Source organism: Lissotriton helveticus, chromosome 11 (genome assembly GCF_964261635.1).
Source record: "Lissotriton helveticus chromosome 11, aLisHel1.1, whole genome shotgun sequence".
Classification (NCBI taxonomy): Eukaryota; Metazoa; Chordata; class Amphibia; order Caudata; family Salamandridae; genus Lissotriton; species Lissotriton helveticus.
The window spans coordinates 1,066,884,403-1,066,908,336 of NC_136072.1; the positions used below are offsets into that span (position 1 = coordinate 1,066,884,403).

Consider the following 23,934-nt stretch of genomic DNA (forward strand, 5'->3'; position numbering starts at 1 on the left):
GTCTTGAGTTCCTTTCGTAGAAAGTAGTTTCAGGATTCAAAGATGATCTGATTTGGAAGGGGGCCAGTTCCTACCTTTATCCTGCAAAAGGGGGCTGGCACGCAACTAAGTCCTGCCCTATGGGTGGGACCAGGAGGGGGGTGGTTACACCCACTTCCTTGGCGGGCTTTTCCCCAGCACAGGGTCTGGAGTGTCCCTGGAACTGGTTCAAGCCAGCCTATGCACAGTGAGCACCGGGGTGCCACGTGCAGTCACCTTCCTCTGAAGCCCTGCCTACCTACAATACACAAAATCCTGTCTGGGACGGTGCTGGCACCGCCCCTGGCAGGAAACCCTTTGTCCTTATCTCCTGCTCTGGGAGGACTCCCAGCAGCAGGAGGGCAGACTTGTGTCTCGGTGGCAGCATCCATTTTGTGGATGCTAAGGCTCTGTCTGACTTTAACCGGGGTTAGGGGTTACATACATGTCGTGTCCCTCTAGAAGGGTGGAATGCTAACCCCGTCGCCAGGATTGGCGAGGGGTTAGTATTCCAATTCGTATGACACCTTACTCGACATGTTTTGATAAAGCGATACCAGAGTTGGCATATAACCGCGAGGATTATAATGCACTTAAGAGTATATGGTATGCGATATCATGGAAACGGCTAAGGGATGGATCCCGAAAGCCGCAGACAGGCTCAGCTCATGCCAGAGCACCATCTCACAGGATTCCAAGCACTCTGCCTTCAGGATTGTTAAGGCCTGCCATAGGAGTGACTGATAGGAGATCTGTGTGTCCATTTTAGGGTTAGATATAGGTATACTATATCTAAAGCAAAGGGTGAGTACACCACCTTGCCCCAGCTGTCGTGCAGCCAGTTGTGTCAGTTTAGTTAGTCAGCCCAGGGGTGGCATAATACATGCTTCAGCCCCTGGGAGACTTCTGGGTACACCTCAGCCCTGGGTGCAGGGACTTGGAGAGGGCCCAGTGCCAATTCAGTACCTGAGTACAATTTGGATAGAGAGAACAGCTAGGCTGTGGGTCTGATTAGCAGGCCCACAGCCAGGGAAAGTCGTAAACCAGTGCAGCAAAAAGCAAAAATCTGGGTGATCATAGGATTGCAGACCCTACTCTCCTACACCTTCCCTTTCACTCACCCATCCTTACATCCACCCTTTCACTCATCCGTCCATCCATTCGCCCTTGCACTTATCAATTCGTCAATCCATCCATCATTTCACTCATCCATCCACCCACTCACTCATCATCCACCTTTTCACTCATCCATCCTTTCACTCATCCATCCACCCTTTTACCCATCCAGCTACCCTTACACCCATACATCCAGCTATTTCCCTTTCTCTCTTCCATCCTTTCACTCACTCATCAATCCATCCATCATCTCCCATTATCCATCTATTCAATCTTTCATTCATCCATTCACCCTTTCACTAATTCATCCAGCCATCCCTGCACTTACTCACTCGCCCACCTTTTCATATTAATTTTGAGCTGAGCCTTTTTGAGAAGAGGCCCATCAAGAACTTCACCCTCGCTGCAGGACCCATTCCAGGACTGAGACAGGAGCCACCCGGGGCGGAGACAGGATCCAGCACAGGGGGGGACAGGAGCCATCACAGGGGACAGGAGCCATCATTGGGGGGGGCAGGAGCCATCACTGGGGGGGGGGCAGGAGCCATCACAGGAGGGAGAACAGGATCCACCAGGGTGGGCACAGAGGTGGGCATGCAGTATTCTAGTATCAATTACTAACAAACAACAGGATGTGTGGAGGGTCAGAGGGAATATTTAACGACCTGTCCACTCGCTCCCCAATTCATAGACAAAAAACACGAAGAGTGGAACAGGTCAGGGTAATGGTGTGTGGCTATAACAGTAACTAGGGTCCAGCCGGCTGCAAAAGCGAACCAGTGTTCATTGGGAAACAAAAAGAGCTAGTCTCAATCCCATCAGACCACCCCTTTGGTGGAATATACATCATGTGGGAATTGCTGATCAATCCATCTCTTGGCTGGCCATATAGTGCCAGTTTTTGAAGTGGATGTCAGAAGACTAGTCAAAATGTTTGCCATCCTGTGGACTAGATAGTGCGCAGTGCTCAAGTGAAAGTGATAGTAAAATGACTACACTGGCTCTGAAAGGGTATGTATATAACAGACCGTGTGTCAGGGGATAAAAACAGCGCTAGGTAGTGTGACTACCCTCTGGCGCTAGTGAAATGTGGTCGACATGTTTCTGCCCAAGGGGGACTACCCCGGCATTCTTCAGGACCTCGGAAAAGGATAGGCTACTGCCGCTGTGACTGAAACAGTCACCAGGAATGATAACTAGCAAAACAATTACTAGAAAAAGGATACATGTCTACCAAGAACATTCATGGTTGGACGTCCACTAAAGGGAAAGAAGCATTTCTTCTTCCCAGCATTATGTGGGTGACGGCCTCACCTCACCCGGCAACCGCTCGGGAGCATGAGGCCCCGCTCTGTCCGTCGTTGCCTCGGTACATAAAGCGAGCGGAAGTGTTTTTGTTTTGTGTATTCTAGTATCATCTTGGTCTCTTCCAGGGTGGGGTAGGGCTCCCCACCCCCTCCTGGACAAGACAAGGAGAAGACAAGCTCTGTTTCCAAAATGTTAGTTTTGCCCCCTTCCCCTCCACACTGATGTACAGTACTGAAAGGAGATACTCCAAGAGAACTGATTTAACTGATTGTCCTCCATACTTTGTTAATCAGTGTGGGTGCGATTGTGCCATTTCTTTATTTTATTACAATAAAGACTGCATGTTTGAAGAATCAAGGTTTGTTTACATATTAGTGACAGTAATTGAGCTCTGTGATAAGAACCACGTGCTGCCTCGGTGTAATCAGGGCCAGTTCTCGGATGTTTGGGGCCCTGGGCAGAAAGGGAATGTCTCACACCAATTGCAGATACAAGACGCATTCAGTGCTGTTTGCATCTGAATAGAGAGAGGCCCCTGCTCCCTGAAGCTGCAGCCCCTCCCTCTGTCACCTTCAAGCACCTCTTAACAGCTCATCAAGGGCTGAAGGTGTGAGGGGTGCTGCCATCACGCTGTGCCTCTCCAATGCTGCTGATTGGAGTCTGTTACGCCCGACCTCAAGAGCATTGGAGTCAAGAAGGGAGGTGGGTGCCAGCTGTGCGACCAGTTAAAATTACGGACAAAAGGCGTCCGTTAAAGAATCCTTCACGGACAACGGACAGACGGCCGTAATTACGGACTGTCCGTGTAATTTACGGACGGTTGGTCACCCTAAGACCAAATGAGATGCCATTGTCCATGGCCATGCAGGGCAGTGTGATAGAAGCCAGCTTTGTGCCAGCGCCTAGCACGCCGTTGAAATAAGATGAATGCCCGCAGCATTTCAGTTGTTTCTCTTGGCTAACGTTTTGGACAGCTAAGTAGTTGAGCCCTGGTAAAGTGCTTGGGTGAGATGTGAGGTGTGGGGTAGCATAAAGCGGATTCTTTGAAAATGAATGATACCAAATGACAGTGCTTTGTTCTAATAACTGACCTCTTTTGGCTCTAGAAATGCTTCATCCTCCAAATTCTGCAAGCTTCAAACAAATGCCCCTCCTTCCTTGCTTAGTTTGACGACAGTTCAGAAGTGCTACAATGATTGATGATAGTGAATAATAATTCCGATAAAGTTTAAATGCGGAGAAGCGTGGAGAATTTGTACTGATTCCAGGCTATACACATTGAAATAGAATTAGCAATGTGTATATATAGTATCTGAACTACGCATGGACAAACTGAATAAAGGATTTGAGTAAGCTATTGTTTTACGCCCTACCACTTTCAAATGTCATCAGCCGCCACTGACAGCAGCTCTAATGACCGCTGACTGATAAAGTGAACAAAGACACAAAGACCATTTTAAAAATTAATACAGATGACATCATATAAAGTTGCACTTAAGAAAAACGCACTGGCCTTTGCAGAATCTTAGAACGCGCACAGATAGCCGGTATTTTTCTCGGGGGAAGGTGGCAAGTAACCCTGAACCCTAAGTACCTTGCTCGGGGAGTCAGCGCAACTTTATGGAATGGAATGACACCAGTGTTGTCCTTCTTTTGTATCTCTTCTAGAATTGCCTCGTCCCTTTTCTGTGTTTGATGCGCGGAAGCCCTGTCTACGGGGATGCTGTTGGCTTGTCCCTCTTCTGTGTTTATGCCGAAGCAGGATGTGCGGTGATGGTGCCACCTGACTGGACCAGCTAGTTACTGAGCGAACACCGCTGAGTTGTCACCCGGACCCTCTCCGGCCGCTGCCTGACTGGTTTCGCCGCAGGATGGACGGCTTTTTCCGCAGCGAGGCTGTGTGCCTGGCGCAGCTTTTTTTACAGTCCGGTTCTGCCTACGATTGTATCAGTGAGCTGGGAGAGCTCGGACTCGTCGAGTTTAGGGATGTGAGTACAGTGGGACGAAGGGTTTCGCCTTGCGGGGCAATGTTGTGCGCTGGCTTGGTGACTAAAGGGAGGTCAGTATCTACCCGGGCCATTGTATGTCTCTGATGAAGATACACCGCCTGTCTGTGTACTTTCAAGGCTTGTCGGTCCGGTTAAACATTGATGGGAAATCCGAGAGCTTCCATCTCTTCCTTTAGGTCAATCAGAAGTTCCCCACACGCAATGTGCTTTTGGAGAAATTGGATGTATTTGTCTGTGTGCTTTTTATGAGAGATTTCGTATACCTATACTCTTGGCCGTGTGTGAGGCAACCGGGCAGTCACTGCTATCAACTGTGCCCCCAAGTCTCTGAGAGTTCATGAGCTCAGGTACTTTCCACCTGCCAGTGATTGGCGCATCAGGATATTCGGGCACTCAACTCAAGGGGCAGCATCGAAGATGACCACATGGGCCCCTTTTGGAAAATCTGGGGCTCCCATTTATGTGCCTGTGGGTTAAAGAGATGCTATACCTGTATGTCGTCGTCTGTTTGAGTACAGGGGCATCAGAGACCACAGTTTGTTTACTTACCGAAACACAGATATTGTCATCTCTGCGTCAGTTTATTTTCAATAGCCCCACTGCATAGCAATTAAATCTAGACACTTTTGCGATAAACCATAAGCACGCTGCAAGAAACGGCTACGTAGTCTTCACAAGAGTTGGTACTTGTACTCGGGCGCGCATGACCATTGGGCAGAGAGGGCCCACGTCAAAGTTCCCTGGCTGGGCTGAAGCTTCTGACTTGACCTTTAGCCACATCTAATCTATTCCCTGGGTGTTTGGGTGCCTTCCTGTCTCACATTTTGCAACATGATCGTATCAATACCGTAACATAAAGCAATGACCGACCTACCCTATTTAATCTGGACAGGTGAAAACCCGCAGCGACCTTAAATGTAATATCACATCTCACAGTGCACCCATCAACAGGTAGATAGCAGGGTTATCCAACAACACTTCAACATATGAGTTTCAATAAATACCCAGCGCGTGGCAGTTATAAGACTGCTATGACAGAATCATTTTGCTTTCCAAAGAAAAAGCCCATTAAAATAAGTTAGCTGTGTATTGAATTGTAGCGTACATCATGTTTTTTTCCTAATTTCTTTGAGTTTTGAACAGAAGAACATTATACCAGTAAGCAGTGTTACGATCACAGTAGAAAGCAACTTAACATTTACTTTGAAATTGCACCTGTTATCCAAGGATTTAGTATGATTGGCCCTGCATAACCTTTACTTCCGTATCAGCAGGCAGTCCATCTTAATGGTACTTAGGGTTTCTACTTTGTCCCCATGCCTACCGTACATAGAAAAAGAATTTGGTATTCCTACAGAATTATAGCATACATCTTAACAGCGGTTTGTTTATTTCTTGGTCCTGTGAAGCTAGTGATATTGTACAGCACTATTAGAAATAAAATTCACGAAAGAAAGATTACGTTTTGACTTGACGGGACTTGCAAGCGCCTGGATACCCTATTGGTTGATTAGCCGCCCTTCATAAATCCTGATTGATTGACTTAATATTAAAAAATACCCTTCCATCTATAAACCGACTTATTGCGCTTTATATGCAGCCGGGTGTAGAGATATATAGTCATCCATTAAATATACAAAATTGATCTAATCAGCCATAGCACTTTCTGCGTCTCTTAAAACCCTAACTCAGCACAGATATATATATATATATATATATATATATATATATATATATATATATATTAACAAACAAAGGAGGCGGCACATCAGGAATTGTTTTAAGTCTTTTTAATCAAGACTTCACCCCACCAACGCGTTTCAGCCAACACTGGCCTTGCTCACGGTTGGTTAGTCCCTCTTCAGTGTCAGTATATGTACTATCCCAAAACTAGCCATTTAGGAGGCATTGTGGGAATTGTAGTTACGATAATAATTTGTGAGAAAATAAAAATAAAAGAAAGACAATTGTGTGCTTTTTAAGTAACTGCACATTAATGACAGATAGTTCACTGGGGCTATGTCAATGTAGTTATCGGTATAGTACCCAAGTCCTGCATGCATGTTCTTCATTATTGTGGTGATATTCCCAATTCATGGTATAGTACCCAATTGTCATAATGAGAACATTTTCATTCAAGATGAACGTGCAGATCCTCTCCAAAGTTCATCCCTTTTGGGTGTTTCGTTCTGAGTCTGACTATCATGCGTGATTCCATTTGTCGCAGCCTGCGGACCACATCACCACCTCTCTCCATTTTGTCCAGCATTCTTGCACCATAGAAATGCATTTGTCTCCAGTCTCCATTTTGGCAGATGCTCATGTGTTTTGCTGTCGCATATTGCATATTGGAATTCTTGACTGCTCGGATATGTTCCAAAATTCGTTTTTTTAACATACAAGTTGTACATCCCACGTACTTCAATCTATCTATATATATATATATATTTACAGCGCGGATTCCAGTACCGCGCCAAGAGGCCCCCGTCTCACCAAGTTGGCTCTGACCTGCTGGTTGCTGCTTCGGTGGTGTGTTGGATTTGCCCGGGGTACCGGGATTTGCCAGAGCCCACCTCCTGGTCGTGGTGTAATTGAGGCGGTGTTGAAGTCAATCGGCTTCACGTTGGGCAGGATATGCATGTCTTCCTTGCCCCCGCTTAGTGGACACCAGGCATAAGGAGGTTGGGACGGTTGGGGACCGGAGAGGACGGCTTGTTCTTCCGCAACAGAGTGTGGAGTCACTTTCATCATTACGGGGCTTTCCCATCCCCACGCAACACTCACCAGTGAAAAGCACAAAGAATTGCACTCTGGGACTGGTAGTCGCGGCACATGATGCGACTTACCGAAAGACATTTGCGATTGGCATTTGGGCCGGCAGGGGTGGAGTTAAGCTGGACAAATCAGGTGGCGCGTGACACTATGATAGAAAAATTTGCCGCCACCTGATGCACCTACACCCGTGGCGCTGATGAAGGCTAATCCTAAGCCGAAATGCATTCGCCATGACAGCGGGTGTGCGTTTCACTCTTACCTGCTGCAGTTGAATAAATGCTGTTTCCACCCGTTCCCCTGCTGTGGCCTCTTCACTCTCGTCGTCGGCGGAGGTGATGGATCTCATATATATATATATATATATATATATATTTTCACCAAGAAAAGATTAATGTCCGCACTCGCTCAATCCATCAATTAGGGTTTATTACACAAGAGACTACAACAACAGTGTTATGGTGGTAACACTGTGATCAAGACCTGCGGTCGAAACGCGTAGGTGAAAGGGATTGTTTGTAGTCTCTTGTGTAATAAACCCTAATTGATGGATTGAGCGAGTGCGGACATTAATCTTTTCTTGGTGAAAATTTTATCGTGGGGACAGTTCATCTCCGCTGTCATGCACCGCCCGTGCGAAGTGTGCGCTTGCAATTGAACAAATTGGTGGATAATATATATATATATATATTCGCTTTTGCTGCTGAGTTTGCCTTATTAAATCTTAATTGCCTCATACTGGAGTCGTTTAGTCATCTGTTTCGTCTTTGGGGCTACAGTTAGGCTTCTTTCTTGAGCATATATATATATATATATATATGTTCAAGCAAATGTCCCTTCTGGAGGAGGAGCGACCATTCAGCTGGTGCTGGTGCCGAGTCAAGGACAAGACTCGTTACAATTTTCCAAAGCAATTTGAAATGAAACACCGCACTCTTCTAGGTTTTGATTAAGCTTATTTAATCCATCAAGGAAACGACTTCCTCACCTACGCGTTTCAAACAGATTACTGTTCTTGCTCACGGTAGTTACAAGTCCATTTTTTCTTTTTACTATTTATACCCTCCTACCCATGTGGCAATTAGGATGCATTATGGGAGGGGTAGTTTTTGGTGAAAACAAACCATGTCAGGTCTCTTTTGCAAGATATAACAGTCTAATTGTTTGACTTTCAGATGACATAATGGCTGAGTGCCTATGGTTTTATTGAGATAAAACCATTATATAGCGGGTCGAGTTATTATCTCGCTCGCTGCATACATGTACAGTTATAGTACATTGTGGGTGATAGCTAAGTATTAATTGTGAAAGTCAATGATTTATAACTTGGTCCAGGACTCTGACATTGTTTAAAATAAACGCTGTAAATAACAAACAATAAGTTTTTTATACTTATACATATGTACTCAGTTTAACCCTATATATTTCAGACTTATAAGCATTATGTACTCAAAGGAGTCAAAACGTTCGGTTTAAGTTTCAAGTTTTCATCATAGATTCAAACACTCTTAAATGAGAAATGATATTTAAGAAGAATATTATCTTATTTACACGGAGGTCTTCATACATCTAGTCATGTGAGTATGTTGGACTATTGGATAATCATAAATGTACATGAAGTTCTTCGTCCCCGTTCAATCCTTGCGGGGTCTTAGTTTTGAACTTTATTATTAATTTTGACTCCAAACGTCTGAGTTTCTGCAGGCGATTGCCGCCTCGCTCATTGTCCGGTATCATTGCCAGTCCTGAATATCTTACATTTAGCCAGGTTTTGTTTTTGTGCGTCATGAGGTGTTTTGCCATGGCGTACGTTTGGTCCTTGTTTTGCATGGCTCTGATGTGTTCTAACATCCTTTTCTTTAGGGCACATATGGTTGATCCAATATATCTCTTACCACACTCACATTCCAGGAGGTAGACAACATAATGGGATTCACAGGTGATCTTGGTCTGAATTTCAAAGGGTTTGCCTTTCGGATCAGTTATGGCTTTGAGATTTTTTCCGATTTTACACGCTTTGCAAGACAAACATTTGGTGAACCCTTTTTGTCTTTTTTCCAGCCATGTTTCTTCTCTTCTGTTTACGAAATGGCTCTTGACCAGAATGTCACTAATTGATGGTGCTTTTCTGAAGGAAAGTAGGGGGGCATCTCCTATTATGCTTCCAATGTCAGGATCCTTTTTCAATACACTCCAGTATTTTGTAACCGCTTTTCTTATGTTTGTACTTTCTTTTGAGTATGTCAGGATGAGGCGTGGCTTCTCTTCCTTTGTTGTTTCGATAGCCTCTTTTTTCTTGACTATCAGTGTCTCTGTTCTCATTTTTTCTCGTGCTCTCATTTCTCCTCTTTTGATTGTATTCATCTTGTATCCCCTTTGGGAAAACCGATTGACTGTTTCTGCAAATTTGTTTTCCATTTCTGTTGGTTCTGAACAGTTGCGTTTCATCCTTAGAAACTCCCCATATGGTACATTCGATTTCAAGGATGTTGGATGAAAACTGGTCCCATGCAGGATACTGTTAGTGGAGGTTTTTTTGCGGAAAAGGGTAGTGTGTATTGTGTTGTCTTTAATGTATACCTTTGTGTCCAAGTAGTCTATTTCTTTTTCTTGGATATTGAAAGTAAATTGTAGGCCCACATTGTTCTGGTTCAAGATTCCTATGTATTCTTCCAACTCCTCCCTGGTTCCATTCCACACCAGGAAGAGATCATCAATAAATCTCAGCCAAAGAACAGTCTTGGCAGTATATGGTTCGTTTTCTTCTCTCCAAGCTATGTGTTTCTCCCACCATCCCATGGTGAGATTAGCATAGCTTGGAGAGAAGGAAACTCCCATAGCAGTTCCACAGTTTTGGGAATATATTCCATTATTAAACAGGAACACATTGTTAGTTAGGCAAATGCGTATCATGTCCAACAGCATAGCCGAGTGTTTAAGTTCCCCTATTGGTCTCTGTCTTAAAAAGTAAGCAATTGCATCAAGACCTATGTGGTGATCTATCGATGTATAAAGTGAAACTACATCGATTGTAGCTAGCAGATAAGTTGATTGCCATTGTGTATCCATTATAATTCGAAGAAAATCTCCAGTGTCCTTGATGAAGGAATTCAGTGTGGGTACTATGGGAGCTAAAAAATGATCCACATAAGAGGCAATATTTTCGTACAGTGACCCACAGCTGGAAATAATCGGTCGTGCCGGGGGTTTACACAATGTCTTGTGAACTTTCGGCAGAAAGTAGATAGTAGGTGTTATGGAATTTTCTACTGTCAAAAACTTGGCTTCTTCCTGACTCAAAAGACCACTTTCTTGCCAAGTTTTAATTTGACGATGTATTTCTGTTGTCATTCTCGCTGTTGGATTAGCTTCCAATTTTGTATAATTCTTAGTATCCAGCAGTTGTCGATTGGCCTCTTCTATGTAGTCAGTTTTATTTAAGACCACAATATTCCCACCTTTGTCAGCTGGTTTTATTTCAATTTTTAAGTTCATTTTGAGAGAGTTCAATGCTTGACGTTCCCCCCAAGTAAGGTTTTCTTTGTTTTTGTTGTTAACATTCTTCATTTTGTCCAGTTCCGCAATGACTAGGTCATGAAATGCATCAATTTTGTTACCAGGATGTAAGGTTGGGCAGAATTTTGATTGGTTACATTTATGTTGGTTGGGTACATTTATGATTATCCAATAGTCCAACATACTCACATGACTAGATGTATGAAGACCTCCGTGTAAATAAGATAATATTCTTCTTAAATATCATTTCTCATTTAAGAGTGTTTGAATCTATGATGAAAACTTGAAACTTAAACCGAACGTTTTGACTCCTTTGAGTACATAATGCTTATAAGTCTGAAATATATAGGGTTAAACTGAGTACATATGTATAAGTATAAAAAACTTATTGTTTGTTATTTACAGCGTTTATTTTAAACAATGTCAGAGTCCTGGACCAAGTTATAAATCATTGACTTTCACAATTAGCACTTAGCTATCACCCACAATGTACTATAACTGTACATGTATGCAGCGAGCGAGATAATAACTCGACCCGCTATATAATGGTTTTATCTCAATAAAACCATAGGCACTCAGCCATTATGTCATCTGAAAGTCAAACAATTAGACTGTTATATCTTGCAAAAGAGACCTGACATGGTTTGTTTTCACCAAAAACTACCCCTCCCATAATGCATCCTAATTGCCACATGGGTAGGAGGGTATAAATAGTAAAAAGAAAAAATGGACTTGTAACTACCGTGAGCAAGAACAGTAATCTGTTTGAAACGCGTAGGTGAGGAAGTCGTTTCCTTGATGGATTAAATAAGCTTAATCAAAACCTAGAAGAGTGCGGTGTTTCATTTCAAATTGCTTTGGAAAAAAAAAATATATATATATATATATATATATATTTTAAACCAAGTTGCCCAAAGCAATGAGGGCGCACACAATTTCAGAAGAAACCATCCAGTTTATTTTGGTGAAAAAACGAGCAGGAGGAAAAACTGGTGGATCTAAAGAAGGAAGATTGAGCAGGCTAATGGATAAGTGGAGATTGAAAAAGGAAAAGTGCTAAGTGGTTGCAGGATGATGAACAGAGGGGGAACTCAGAAAAGGCTAAGTGGGTGAGAGAGTGAATTAGTGAGAAAAAGAGAGACTGAAAAAAATCATAGAAAGAGATCCAGGGAGAGCAGCAAAACCCAAGAGAAAGTGTACAACCACAAGAAAGATCTCCAGAGAGAGAAAAGGTGCTGCAAAAGTAATAGAATGTTAACTTCGAAAGTTAGCGCAAAGGGACTTTAGATGTTGTCTCTATTTGCCTTAAGATGTTGTTTTGCTTTTCTGTATAGCTTTTTAAGCATCCATACAATCACCTTGAGGGAGTGTGAGAGAGAGAATATGGTCAAGGAGAAAGAAAGAACAAATGGCAGAGCGAATGAGCCTTGTATACGAAGTGTGTATTCTCTAAGACATTGTTTTTCCCCCAACTAGCCAGCATTGCTTTTTGTGTAACCAGCCGTAAGCATCTGACCAAGAGCTATGCAGTGCAGAATACTAGGAACAACGGGTGGCAGGATGGTTCACTTTGCCACTGGATTCAAGCAAGCCGGGCTGAAGACGGCTGTAACGCCAGAAACTGGTCCTCGGAAGCTTGTTTCCGGTCCAGGGAAGGCATGGCTTGGCAGTTCGGGCTGCACTGTTCCCATGAGGCACAGGGTCAGACTGATTTGAATATAGCCATGTCTGAACTGGGGTGGCAGAGTGGGCTAAAGAACGGTGATGGATCAAACCAAGATCTTTTGACTGGGTGTGAGTGTTTAATTGGTTCAGATGCTCCGTCCATCACCACCCCCTTTTGTACCGCTTTGGCCGCCATAAGTGTGGCAGGGTATGCTCAGACGTGAGTCCCTTGCTCACTTTGCCACTGGATTCAAGCAAGCCGGGCTGAAGACGGCTGTAATGCCAGAAACCTTTCCTCGGAAGCTTGTTTCCGGTCCAGGGAAGGCATGGCTTGGCAGTTCGGGCTGCACTGTTCCCATGAGGCACAGGGTCAGACTGATTTGCATATAGCCATGTCTGAACTGGGGTGGCAGAGTGGGCTAAAGAACGGTGATGGATCAAACCAAGATCTTTTGACTGGGTGTGAGTGTTTGATTGGTTCAGATGCTCCGTCCATCACCACCCCCTTTTGTACCCCAAAGCAATGAGAGCGCACACAATTTCAGAAGAAACCATCCAGTTTATTTTGGTGAAAAAACGAGCAGGAGGAAAAACTGGTGGATCTAAAGAAGGAAGACTGAGCAGGCTAATGGATAAGTGGAGATTGAAAAAGGAAAAGTGCTAAGTGGTTGCAGGATGATGAACAGAGGGGGAACTCAGAGAAGGCTAAGTGGGTGAGAGAGTGAATTAGTGCGAAAAAGAGAAACTGAAAAAAATCATAGAAAGAGATCCAGGGAGAGCAGCAAAACCCAAGAGAAAGTGTACAACCACAAGAAAGATCTCCAGAGAGAGAAAAGGTGCTGCAAAAGTAATAGAATGTTAACTTCGAAAGTTAGCGCAAAGGGACTTTAGATGTTGTCTCTATTTGCCTTAAGATGTTGTTTTGCTTTTCTGTATAGCTTTTTAAGCATCCATACAATCACCTTGAGGGAGTGTGAGAGAGAGAATATGGTCAAGGAGAAAGAAAGAACAAATGGCAGAGCGAATGAGCCTTGTATACGAAGTGTGTATTCTCTAAGACATTGTTTTTTCCCCAACTAGCCAGCATTGCTTTTTGTGTAACCAGCCGTAAGCATCTGACCAAGAGCTATGCAGTGCAGAATACTAGGAACAACGGGTGGCAGGATGGTTCAGCAAAATGAAGGACATTCTTGGGTTGATGGTGAGAAGAATCCTATGCTGGCAGAGCTTTGTAAATCTAAAAGAGATACTAAGGTAGTTTAGATCGAGTTCAACTGAGTCAGCATATTGTCTAGCTGCTCCACAGTATCTAAAGTCTGACCTCTCATGATGCTCCCACTAATATATATATTTAACTGTGTACCCACTGCTGAAGAAGTGTTTGAGGGAAATCTTACCTGGAAGGACATAGACCATTAGCTTTGAAGGGATTAGGTCTTTAATAGTTCTTTAAGAGGTAGGAGGAAGCAGGTTAGCTTTGTAAAAGGAGCAGTGTAAATGAATCCTTTTTATCCAAAACCCTTCTCATAATTGTTCTGATTTAACCCCATCACCGCTGTAAGAAGCCAGACTACTGTTGTTTCTAGAAGTATATTGTTGTGCTTTTACTGACCTGTACTGCAAAACGTCATATTTCATAATACTGTCTCTCCCACTCAGGGTTTCTAATTAAATATATGCAGCACACCAACTGTAAAAACATTGTTTAGAAATCTCACAGATTTTATAAGACTGTAGAACTCCCTCTTCTTGCACTGTTGCTATTTTCAGAAACCATTACTATTTATTACTCTCATGTTACTATTGTGTGTGTGTGTGTGTGTGTGTGTGTGTGTATATATATATATATATATATATATCTCGAAGCAAGAAGAAGCAAAACTGCCGTCCCGGATCCCCAGGAAAGCAGGCAACTCCACGAATCCAATATTCAGGCAAGAGTTTTTATTAAGCAACGCTTAACAGAGACAAGAAAACTGACGCGTTTCGGGCGGAATGCCCTTGATCACAGTCAATTGAAACCCCTCACACCTGAACTTTTTAAACTGCGTGTGCATACCATGTGACACCTATAAACATGGACAACATACTACCACTACATATATTCATGGCAATTGTTTGGGAAAAGAGGGATACAAAGACACATGAAATTAATGTGACTTGAATTGCCTGACACACAGTAAAAACTTAATTTCTGAATAAATTCATTTTCGATAACAGTGGTGACAAAGATTATAACAGCATGAATGCCTAATGTCACCATTTTCTCAAAGTTTTTCAAAGGCAAGAGTAGTACAGATTCTTTCACTTGTAAATATCAACATTAAAGAAATAAATTGAATAAAGTAAATATCATAATTATATCACAAACTAACCCAAATTTTAAGTTAAATATGTTGACATTATTGATTAATCAATGTCTGTACAGGAATATAAATATACACCTACAAAAATTGATGTCACTTATATATGTACAAATATTTGTCGTTAGTTTACTCTATATACAAACGACCATATTTTCATATGTACACCTGTGTTGGGGAAACTATATTCAGTGAACGATATTTTGATACTCAATAAATACTATACAAATATATACAAAACTACTTAAAAATCAAATACTTCATGCCCTGTTTGTGTATGGATGGGGACATCGTTAGAAAAGGATGGCAACCCCACCTAACTGTGCTGGCTAAGAGGACATCAGACTACTGATGGCAGCCTCTATTTTCCCAAACAGCTTTCCTACGTCTGATAATATAATTACCCCAACAAAATTACTGGGATTGTGTAACCAACAACTAGTGAGTAACAGAAATATAAACAAAATCATAAAATATTGTTTGACTTTGAATATGGTAGTTGTACATGCATCATATTTCAACCTACAATGATGGAAAATTTGATTCAAAGTTCAAAACGTGAGATATATACAATGGGCGAAGTGAAGGAAAGTAAGACACCTTACTAACAAACAGAAAAAGGGGTGTATATACAATTATTAATTAACTTTGATGAATTAATTAAAGTGATCTACATATATATATATGATGCATGATGCATGCTTGGGTCAAATTACACAAAAGTTTTGGGAGATGTCCCCCACAATCTGGTGACAACCTGACGTCCAACCGATGTGCCTCATCCTGGTCCCCTCCAAAACTCTGTTAAGAATCTAGGGATTAATATTGGCAACTCCCTCTCCTTCCAACCACAGATTCAAGCCTTAGCGGGTACTGGCTTCAGCACGCTCTGCATGTTAAAACATTTATTTACCTCTCCTATCTGAGTCTGCAGGTAGAAAGGTGGTTCAGGCCCTGATCACGATGAATCTCGATAATGGGAATGCCCTCTACCTTGTCCTCCCTGACTTTCTTCTCAATAGACTTCAGGTGGTGCAGAACACGGCAGCTAGACTGCTACTCGGACTTCCACCCCGGTCTCAACTGTCCTCATTTGAGGGCCCTCCACTGGCTCTCTATAAAAAAGAGGATTGTTTTTAAGGCCATGGTCTTAATGCATAAGGCCGTGCATGATACAGACGCCTGTTTATCTCAGAGAGAGGGTGAGCGAATACATTCCAGCGGGTACCCTGCGTTCATCCTCCATGCACCTTGCAAGAGTTCTCCGGATCAATCGCTGTAGAGTAGGCGGGAGATCGTTTTCCTACTTGGGGCTGCTCAACTGGAACAAACTTCCAACAGACCTCTGTTCTATAATCTCACTGCCTTCAAGAGGAAACTAAAGACATGGCTCTTCAGGCAGTCAATCTAGGTGCCATGGTCTGCTACCCTTAGCCTGAGCACTGGGACACACTGGTGTGTAGCCGTGCGCTTTACAAATCAGACTAACCTGTGCAGTCACAAACTTCGAATGATTAACGTACCAAAGTGGGCCTGACATTGCATGTCCTTTGACCATGTATGGCAATACATGGTTGATCATTTGACCCACCTTAAGCCTCTCAGTCTTCCTTTTGATTCCTCCGTGCATGACCTTTAGCGCTATGTATAGTGTCTGATCTAGCAACTGGCTTGATAAACCCCCAAATCAGTAATACTAAAGAGACCGGATTAGCGAACGTCCGGACATCTGTAGCAGCTAATACTGCTGCTTAACTCTAATTTTTGTGCAGTAGATGCATTCTGGATAATTATACTTTATGCTCAGTTTCTCTTCTACATCACGTGCTGTTAGCACCAACATCTTTCCAAATAGGAGTTGTTTTCAGGAGGCTGTGGTATCTGCCAAGCATATCTAAAGCATGAATTCACGTTGGAAGCTGGAATTCAGGGTTACTGAGAAGAACCATTGAATACAGCTTCAACAGTCTGTTATAGAGCTGTCCAGATTATGCAGCATACTACAATAGTAAAGGGAGCCTAAACTAGTCATTATGACCCAGGGTCTGAAAATGGATATGCAGCCATTGATCAAAACATTAACTCCACCGACCCCCTGAACTCAGAGTCTAGTTGCACCCCTGCTTGTACTGTCAGAGTTCACTTGACATAGTTCATGAGTAATGAGCTGTCGGGGACATAGAGCATTCTCATAACTAGGGATGTTAAACTATTTTATAAAATGTGAAATCCATTAATTTTTTAAAATTTGCTTGTGGAGCAAAATTGGACCCCAAAACACCCATATTTCCCGACTTTGCGGTTCAGGCAATTTTGCAGTTCTCAGTGTCAAAACAAGATCTTTGGACAAGCACAGGAACTGACTGAACCACCATTGTACCAGGCAGTTCGCATAGTGCTTGTAGTTCTCACTGGACCTCATTTCGCTGGTGAGCGCCCCACAGACTGACCAAAAATAACTTCACTGGCCATACTGCAGAGTAAAAAAGTGCACAAAATGACAAATATAAGCAGTCCCAGGAACCCCTTTTATGGTCCAAATGATTGAGTTTTACATTTTACCTTGAAAGCTGTTGAGTCAAGTGTACTGTGTTTTAGAGTCACAGCTTAACCACTGACCTCTTCTGAGTAAAGCTGGTAGCTTTTTATTTATTTATTTTTTGCATCTACGTATGAGCTAGGTTTGTGTAGATGAGGCATCATGTTTTAAATACAAATCAAGTTGGTAGGAGGAGCCAGTGGAGACCACTTAGAAAAAAACAAGCATTTGAAATGCAATAGGTCTCGCATTTGAGAGTTTGAGCTATTGACATTGTAAATGAAAACTCCTTTTATTTATGTGTTGTTTTTAAAACCGATAAATGAAAGGCATTGGCATTTACCATGCCAATAGCAAATGCGAGAGCTATTGCAATGCAAATGCTTTCGTGCTATAAAAATAAAATAAAAAGCGTTAGTAGAGAGCGTGTCCTGCATGCAACAGCAGGCTGGACAAAGCTATTTGAGAAAATAGTGCTCGGAGCCTGTAATTAAAACCTACTGAGTAACAACACACATAACGGGGGTCTCGCTATCGGACGTTACAAAATGAGACAAGGCAGTACTAACGAGGGACTACTAAACCTATTGACCAATGATCAGCCATAGTTTACAATGGACAATGACACAAGCCACACAAGCCAATGAAAAATATGGGCGGAGAGAGGGTAGAGCTTCAAGCCCCTAACTGAATACAGCATGCCTTGTAGAGCCGCGCATGCGCTGTCCAGGCTCGACCTAAAAATGGAACCTGACCGCGTGTAATGTAACTGGTGCTCATGGGCCAATTTTTAATTTGTAAATGAATGCTGGTGCCCAAAGCTCTGCTCCGAAACCTGTTGCCCGAGCCAATAAATGTCAGCGCACTTAATATCAATGCTTCATAGTCTGCAATTCACCTTAAGCCTCTTTAATCCTCTACCAGACACCCCCTGCCTGTTTATCTCACTCTTGGAGGTCCCCGATTCATTCCTTTTTGACCGTTTTTTCCGTCTTTCTCTTCTGCCATCTTTCCACTTTGTGTGTTTTTTCCCTCTTGTGTTATTGATAGATGTCTGAGGCGTAAAAATAAGTGCTGGTAACTAAAAGTCAGTGCTGGTGGTCCCCACCGGCTTAACTTAAGAACTGCCATGGCTAAGTTTGTGTTATATAAAACTGCAAAAATAAATACATCAATAAGTTGAAGGCTCATAGATTTTTGCTGTTTAAGGTTAAACATTAGGCAACTGACACATTTTGGTCCGTTCATACTTTTTTGGGTAAGTTTTTAAGTTGGTGTATAAGGCGTATATATGATGTGGACATAATCAAAACATAAGTTTACCAGAACACCTGCTGCCTAGAGGATGTTCATTTAAAATGAATGACTGGATGTTTCTGAGTAGCTTTATCTGGTAAACTGTGAATTTAATTCATGTTTCCATTTTGGTGTTGATGTAGAGGGTAGCACCTCATAGTATGCCTAGATTTCTGTTTTTGGTTTCTGATGTTGACAAATTCACGTAGGTCTGTGGATGTTGGTGGTCTTATTAAGGTGGGCCGCGTACTAGGATGTTTGTGCCTCAAAATGTGAATTTCAGGCTGTTTTGACGCCTCCATGGCTGTTGTTTCCAGACTTCATGAGTTGGTGGTGAATTATTTTATTCCTTGTGACACTAAAGTTGTTTTGTGCCTCTTAGGCATGGGAGAATTTTGTTTCCTAAGTCGTCCATGAGAGAGGATTTACATGTATGTTGAATGTAAGGAGTGAAAGTGTGAAGTAATCATTGAAGGGACTGTGCATGTAACTAGGTTGCGTTGGAAGCTGCTAGCCATTATTCTCACTTTTTGGGCATGATACTTGAGGAACAATGTTAAGCGCGATCAAGTGTCTTGTGCCACCAACTGGAGGTGGAACAGGAGGGTAGAATGGTCTAGTGCATCAAAGCAGCTAAGAGTCCAGTAATTCTTAGGCAGCTATTTAGAGCACGCATTCCGGACATTGTCTATTGTATTTCTGTCCCATGTTGTTTTGAGTCTAGGATGATTTGCGTATCTGTGTGACTTTGATGTTTCTTTGACTGCTTTCAGTAGCAGTTTGAAATTCCAGTGAAGGCTTGCTCTTTGGCAGGTTTTTATTGGGGTCAGCACGGTTTTGGGGAAAGGGAGGGAGTGCGGTGTGCGTGTGTATTTTTTATTTTTAAATAGCAGAGGTTTAATTGAAGAGAAGTGTTAATGAAACTTGTAACCTGGGCATGTGAGAAGTAAGTGTGAGTTGAAGCAATGGTACTATGGCAGGGATCTCCATTGTCTTTGTTGCTTTGGAGATAATTTTAGCAGGGCAAGGATTTATTCAGGGGGTATCTTAGTGAAGGAGAAATTAGTGGGAGAGGCCTGCTGTGGTATGCTGGTGTTGTTGGTGAATCTGTTAGGAGCATTGAAAGCAGCAGAAATCATAATCCTTGGTACTTCTAGTTACTAATATGTATAAACAGGCACACCATTTAGTCGTTTGAGGGATGGTTACTGTGGTGCATTAAGGAATGTGCGACCTTTGGAAAGTGTGTGAGTGCTGTTAATAGCATCTACGTCTTTTCCTCAATTTTCTTTTTTAGCAATGTATTTTGATTACTAGTAAGTGGACCTTGTAGGTTTGAATGCCATTGCAGTAAGAGGGTATGTTGATCTACGCCAAGGTAATTACTGAGTAAAGCTTTCTTATCTTGACATGAATTGTTCAAGGAGAATGAGAACTAAGGGAGGTGTGTTTCTGTTTTTGCCATTTTGCAATGCTGCGCATGGGTTGATGCCCCGGGATGATGACTTTATTGAGGGAATCAAGAAAAGGAGTGGAGCAGGCGACAAACTTGATGGGGCAGGGGGACGGGTGATTATCTGATGTAAGATAAATGCAAATTGCAGTATTTAGTCCCACACAAACGAATTTGTAGAGGGAGTGGTAAAGTGGCTCAATTAGGGGTCTGTCTTAGTTGAAAAGATTAGGATGCAATGCAGAGACCAAAAAAGCTGTATTTAATTGTGAAAACAAAAATGCACTCTACGAAGGCGCTGTTACTGACGCTACAGTCTTCTACCTACATGTCATAAAGTTATTGATAAATGTGTGGAGGTAGTCATAATACTGCAGCCTGGCATGGCATCACCACTTAGCTACTCCGTAGATATCAAGGATAAAATGTTAGAAAGTATACTAGCAGTTCATTTAGTAATTTTTTTATTTATTTATTCATTTGTACGGAGTTTTTTATAGCGCAAACTTGACCCGAAGGTGTCAGAGTGCTTTACACGAGCACCAGTTGCGTTACACGAGGACACATTCATTTTTGTTAGGCACAGGGAGATTAAGTGATTTGCCCAGAATCACAGGATGTTGCGTGTCCTTGCCGAGACGCAAACTCGGTTCCCAGATTTGAGGTCGACCGCTCTAGCTGTTAGGCCAACTCCTTTCATAGACCATTACTTGCACACATTTGGCATTTAACAAATAAATAAAGTAGTGCCTGTGAGAAGTTGGCCTGATATGCAGTGCTCACTATTCTAGTGATCACTATGTATCAGTCCAAACAACCCTTATTGATGATTGGTTGTAAGTCAACCTTATAGACCAGCTATCCTAGTAGCATGGGTACGAGCAGCCTAAGGCTAAGACTCTAGAGAGCGTGTTAAGCCAGCTGTTTTACCATCACATTACCCCTTGAACACCAAGTGAAAGGACACCACACAAGTTGTTATGAAAATAAACAGATATTTATTTATAACAAGACTACCCTGAACTCTTTGAGTCAGGGAGCTAAGCACACAACAAAACTCTTACGAAAATACTTTAAGTCGCACAATTTACACAAATGCCCTAGGGGCACGAAAAACCATATACTCAGTAAGTGGAATGCGAACTTGCTAGCAGGTAAGTAATAGTTTTCTAGACTTAGGAATCGCTAGGCCTACAATTCTAAACACTGGGATTAGATGCAGGAGGCCTGTGGACGTCGTGTGCAGAGTGGGAACTCTCACGCGTAAGGCGGGAAAAAGTCTATGGAGGCTAGCAGTTGCAAAGTTACTGTTCTCGGGCGAACCCGACTAGGTGGGTCGAAAACAAGAGTGGATCCGAACACTTAGGGGGTTGGACTATGCTGGAGCACCGGAGTACTCAGGTTACCTAGCCCAGGGGCTGCGGCTGCATAGGGTTGAAGTTGCGTCGGAAACCCTCGTTGAAGATCCAGGAGCCTGAAGAAAGATTTGCTGGCAGGCGGCCAGTGAAGAAAGTTTGGAGTGATCCAAGCCTGGATCAGGGAAGAAGAAACCTGTAAGCAGAGGGGACCAAGTTCTGAATCACTAGCCAGTGATTTGAGTGGGCACCAGGATGGCACCGGACGAAGTCACCTCAGCCAGGTGAGTGGGCGCTGCTGGGCTCTGCAGTCTCTCGGACCAGGAGGCGTTGTCGGCGACCAGGATGGAGGTGCGAGCTGTCCCACGAAGGTTCTTGCTGTCGACGTCGCTGGACCCAGGATTGGGCAACAAGTCTTGGCAAATGCAAGGCCCACGCGGTGGACCTAAAATGGCGTCTTGAGTGGACCAGGAGGGTCCAGGGTGCTCCTCTGTTGGAGGGGAGCAAGGGCTAGTCTGGAGCAACCAGACCAGCAGTAGTTGTCGTCGTGGAGCGTCGTGAGAGGGCCACTAGCCAACGGGCAAGCGACCTGGACAACGCGGTTGGCAGCAAAGAGCAGAAGGGCCCCACGCAGATCTCGTGGATGCAGGGGGGCTGAACTTCGGTGCTGGAGCTGCTCAGGGTCGGGGCTTCTCTTACCCCAAAGCACTCAGTCGAGGGTCACTCGGGAGTCGTGCTGGACAAGCGTCGTGCAGTTCTGAAGATGGCCGGTCCCTCGAGGTCTCGTCACACCCACGGATCACAGCTGGGCTGATGATGTAGGTTGAGGTCAGAGGTGCCAGGGAAGCCGGTTCTCGTCGTGCTGGAGCAGTCTTGATCCGAAGGAGAGACTGGCAACACACCGCGATGCTTGGTTGGTGCCTGCTGCTGCAGGGTGACTACTCCTTAGTCACAAGGGAGAATCTTGGGAAGAAGTCTTGAGTTCCTTTCGTGGAAAGTAGTTTCAGGATTCAAAGATGATCTGATTTGGAAGGGGGCCAGGTCCTACCTTTATCCTGCAAAAAGGGGCTGGAACGCGACAAAGTCCTGCCCTATGGGTGGGACCAGGAGGGGGGTGGTTACACCCCTCTCCTTTGGCGGGCTTTCCCCAGGCCAGGGGCTGGAGTGCCCCTGGAACTGGTTTCAGCCGGCCTATGCACAGTGAGCACCGGGGTGCCACTTGCAGTCACCTTCCTCTAAAGCCCTGCCTACCTAGGATACTCAAAATCCTGTCTGGGACGGTGCTGGCACCGCCCCTGGCAGGAAACCCTTTGTCCTTGCCTCCTGGGCTGGGAGGACTCCCAGCAGCAGGAGGGCAGACTTGTGTCTCGGTGGCAGCATCCATTTTGTGGAGCTATGGCTCTGTCTGACTTTAACCGGGGTTACAGGTTACATACATGTCGTGTCCCTCTAGAAGGGTGGAATGCTAACCCCGTCGCCAGAATTGGCGAGGGGTTAGTATTCCAATTCGTATGACACCTTACTCGACATGTTTTGATAAAGCGATACCAGAGTTGGCATATAACCGCGAGGATTATAATGCACTTAAGAGTATATGGTATGCGATATCATGGAAACGGCTAAGGGATGGATCCCGAAAGCCGCAGACAGGCTCAGCTCATGCCAGAGCACTATCTCACACGATTCCAAGCACTCTGCCTTCAGGATTGTCAAGGCCTGCCATAGGAGTGACTGATAGGAGATCTGTGTGTCCATTTTAGGGTTAGATATAGGTATACTAGATCTAAAGCAAAGGGTGATTACACCACCTTGCCCCAGCTGTCGTGCAGCCAGTTGTGTTAGATTTGGATGGCCAGCCAGGGGTGGCATAATACATGCTGCAGCCCCTGGTAGGCCCTGGGTACACCTATGCCCTGGGTACCTAAGGTACACTGTACAGGGACTGATAAGGTGACTCAGTATCCAATTAGATATGTACCTAGGGTACATGGAATCCATTTTACAGAGAGAGCAGTAGGCCTGGGGTCCTGAATAGCAGGGCCCCAGGTCAACTAAGTCAGAAAACCAGCAAAACACCAGGCAAAAAGTTGGGGGCAACCATAGTCAGGGATCTACCTTCCTACAGTGCCAATCCACATGTATATTAAAAAAGTTTAAAAGGATTTACCATAAGGAAGTCATGAAAGTAAAAAACACAAGAGCTTTTTACACTCACAATGGTCGGAAATTTTGCAGATTTGTAAACTGGAAAATCCGAAGAAATTTTGGGCCTTTTTTAACAAGCTAGATGGTGTTCCTCTTGAAAACACTGTGAAAAGGTTGGACTGTTAGAGTGGTCTCTCCTATTATCACGCTGTATACACATCTCAATTATCTCAGCAACAGCCTTTCATCATTTGGATGGTCAATGGGGGAGTACAGTATAGGGTGTATTTGGATGGAGAAAGTGGAAAAAGTAATTAAAGGATTGAGGGCAGATGGGGCAGTGGTACTCATAAGGATTTCCTTCTGAAAACTATAATCT

The 23,934-nt window shown here is 43.6% G+C and overlaps 1 protein-coding gene across 1 annotated transcript in view; it reads left to right on the forward strand.

Annotated features, from left to right (window-relative positions):
• The first annotated feature begins 4,164 nt into the window (after window positions 1-4,164).
• Window positions 4,165-23,934, forward strand: part of ATP6V0A2 (ATPase H+ transporting V0 subunit a2) — a 420,906-nt gene continuing 401,136 nt past the window's right edge. The window contains exon 1 of the mRNA XM_078667621.1: window positions 4,165-4,430. Within this exon, the coding sequence (XP_078523747.1) occupies window positions 4,314-4,430 (117 nt within the window). The 5' untranslated portion in view covers window positions 4,165-4,313. The remainder of the gene's footprint in view (window positions 4,431-23,934) is intronic.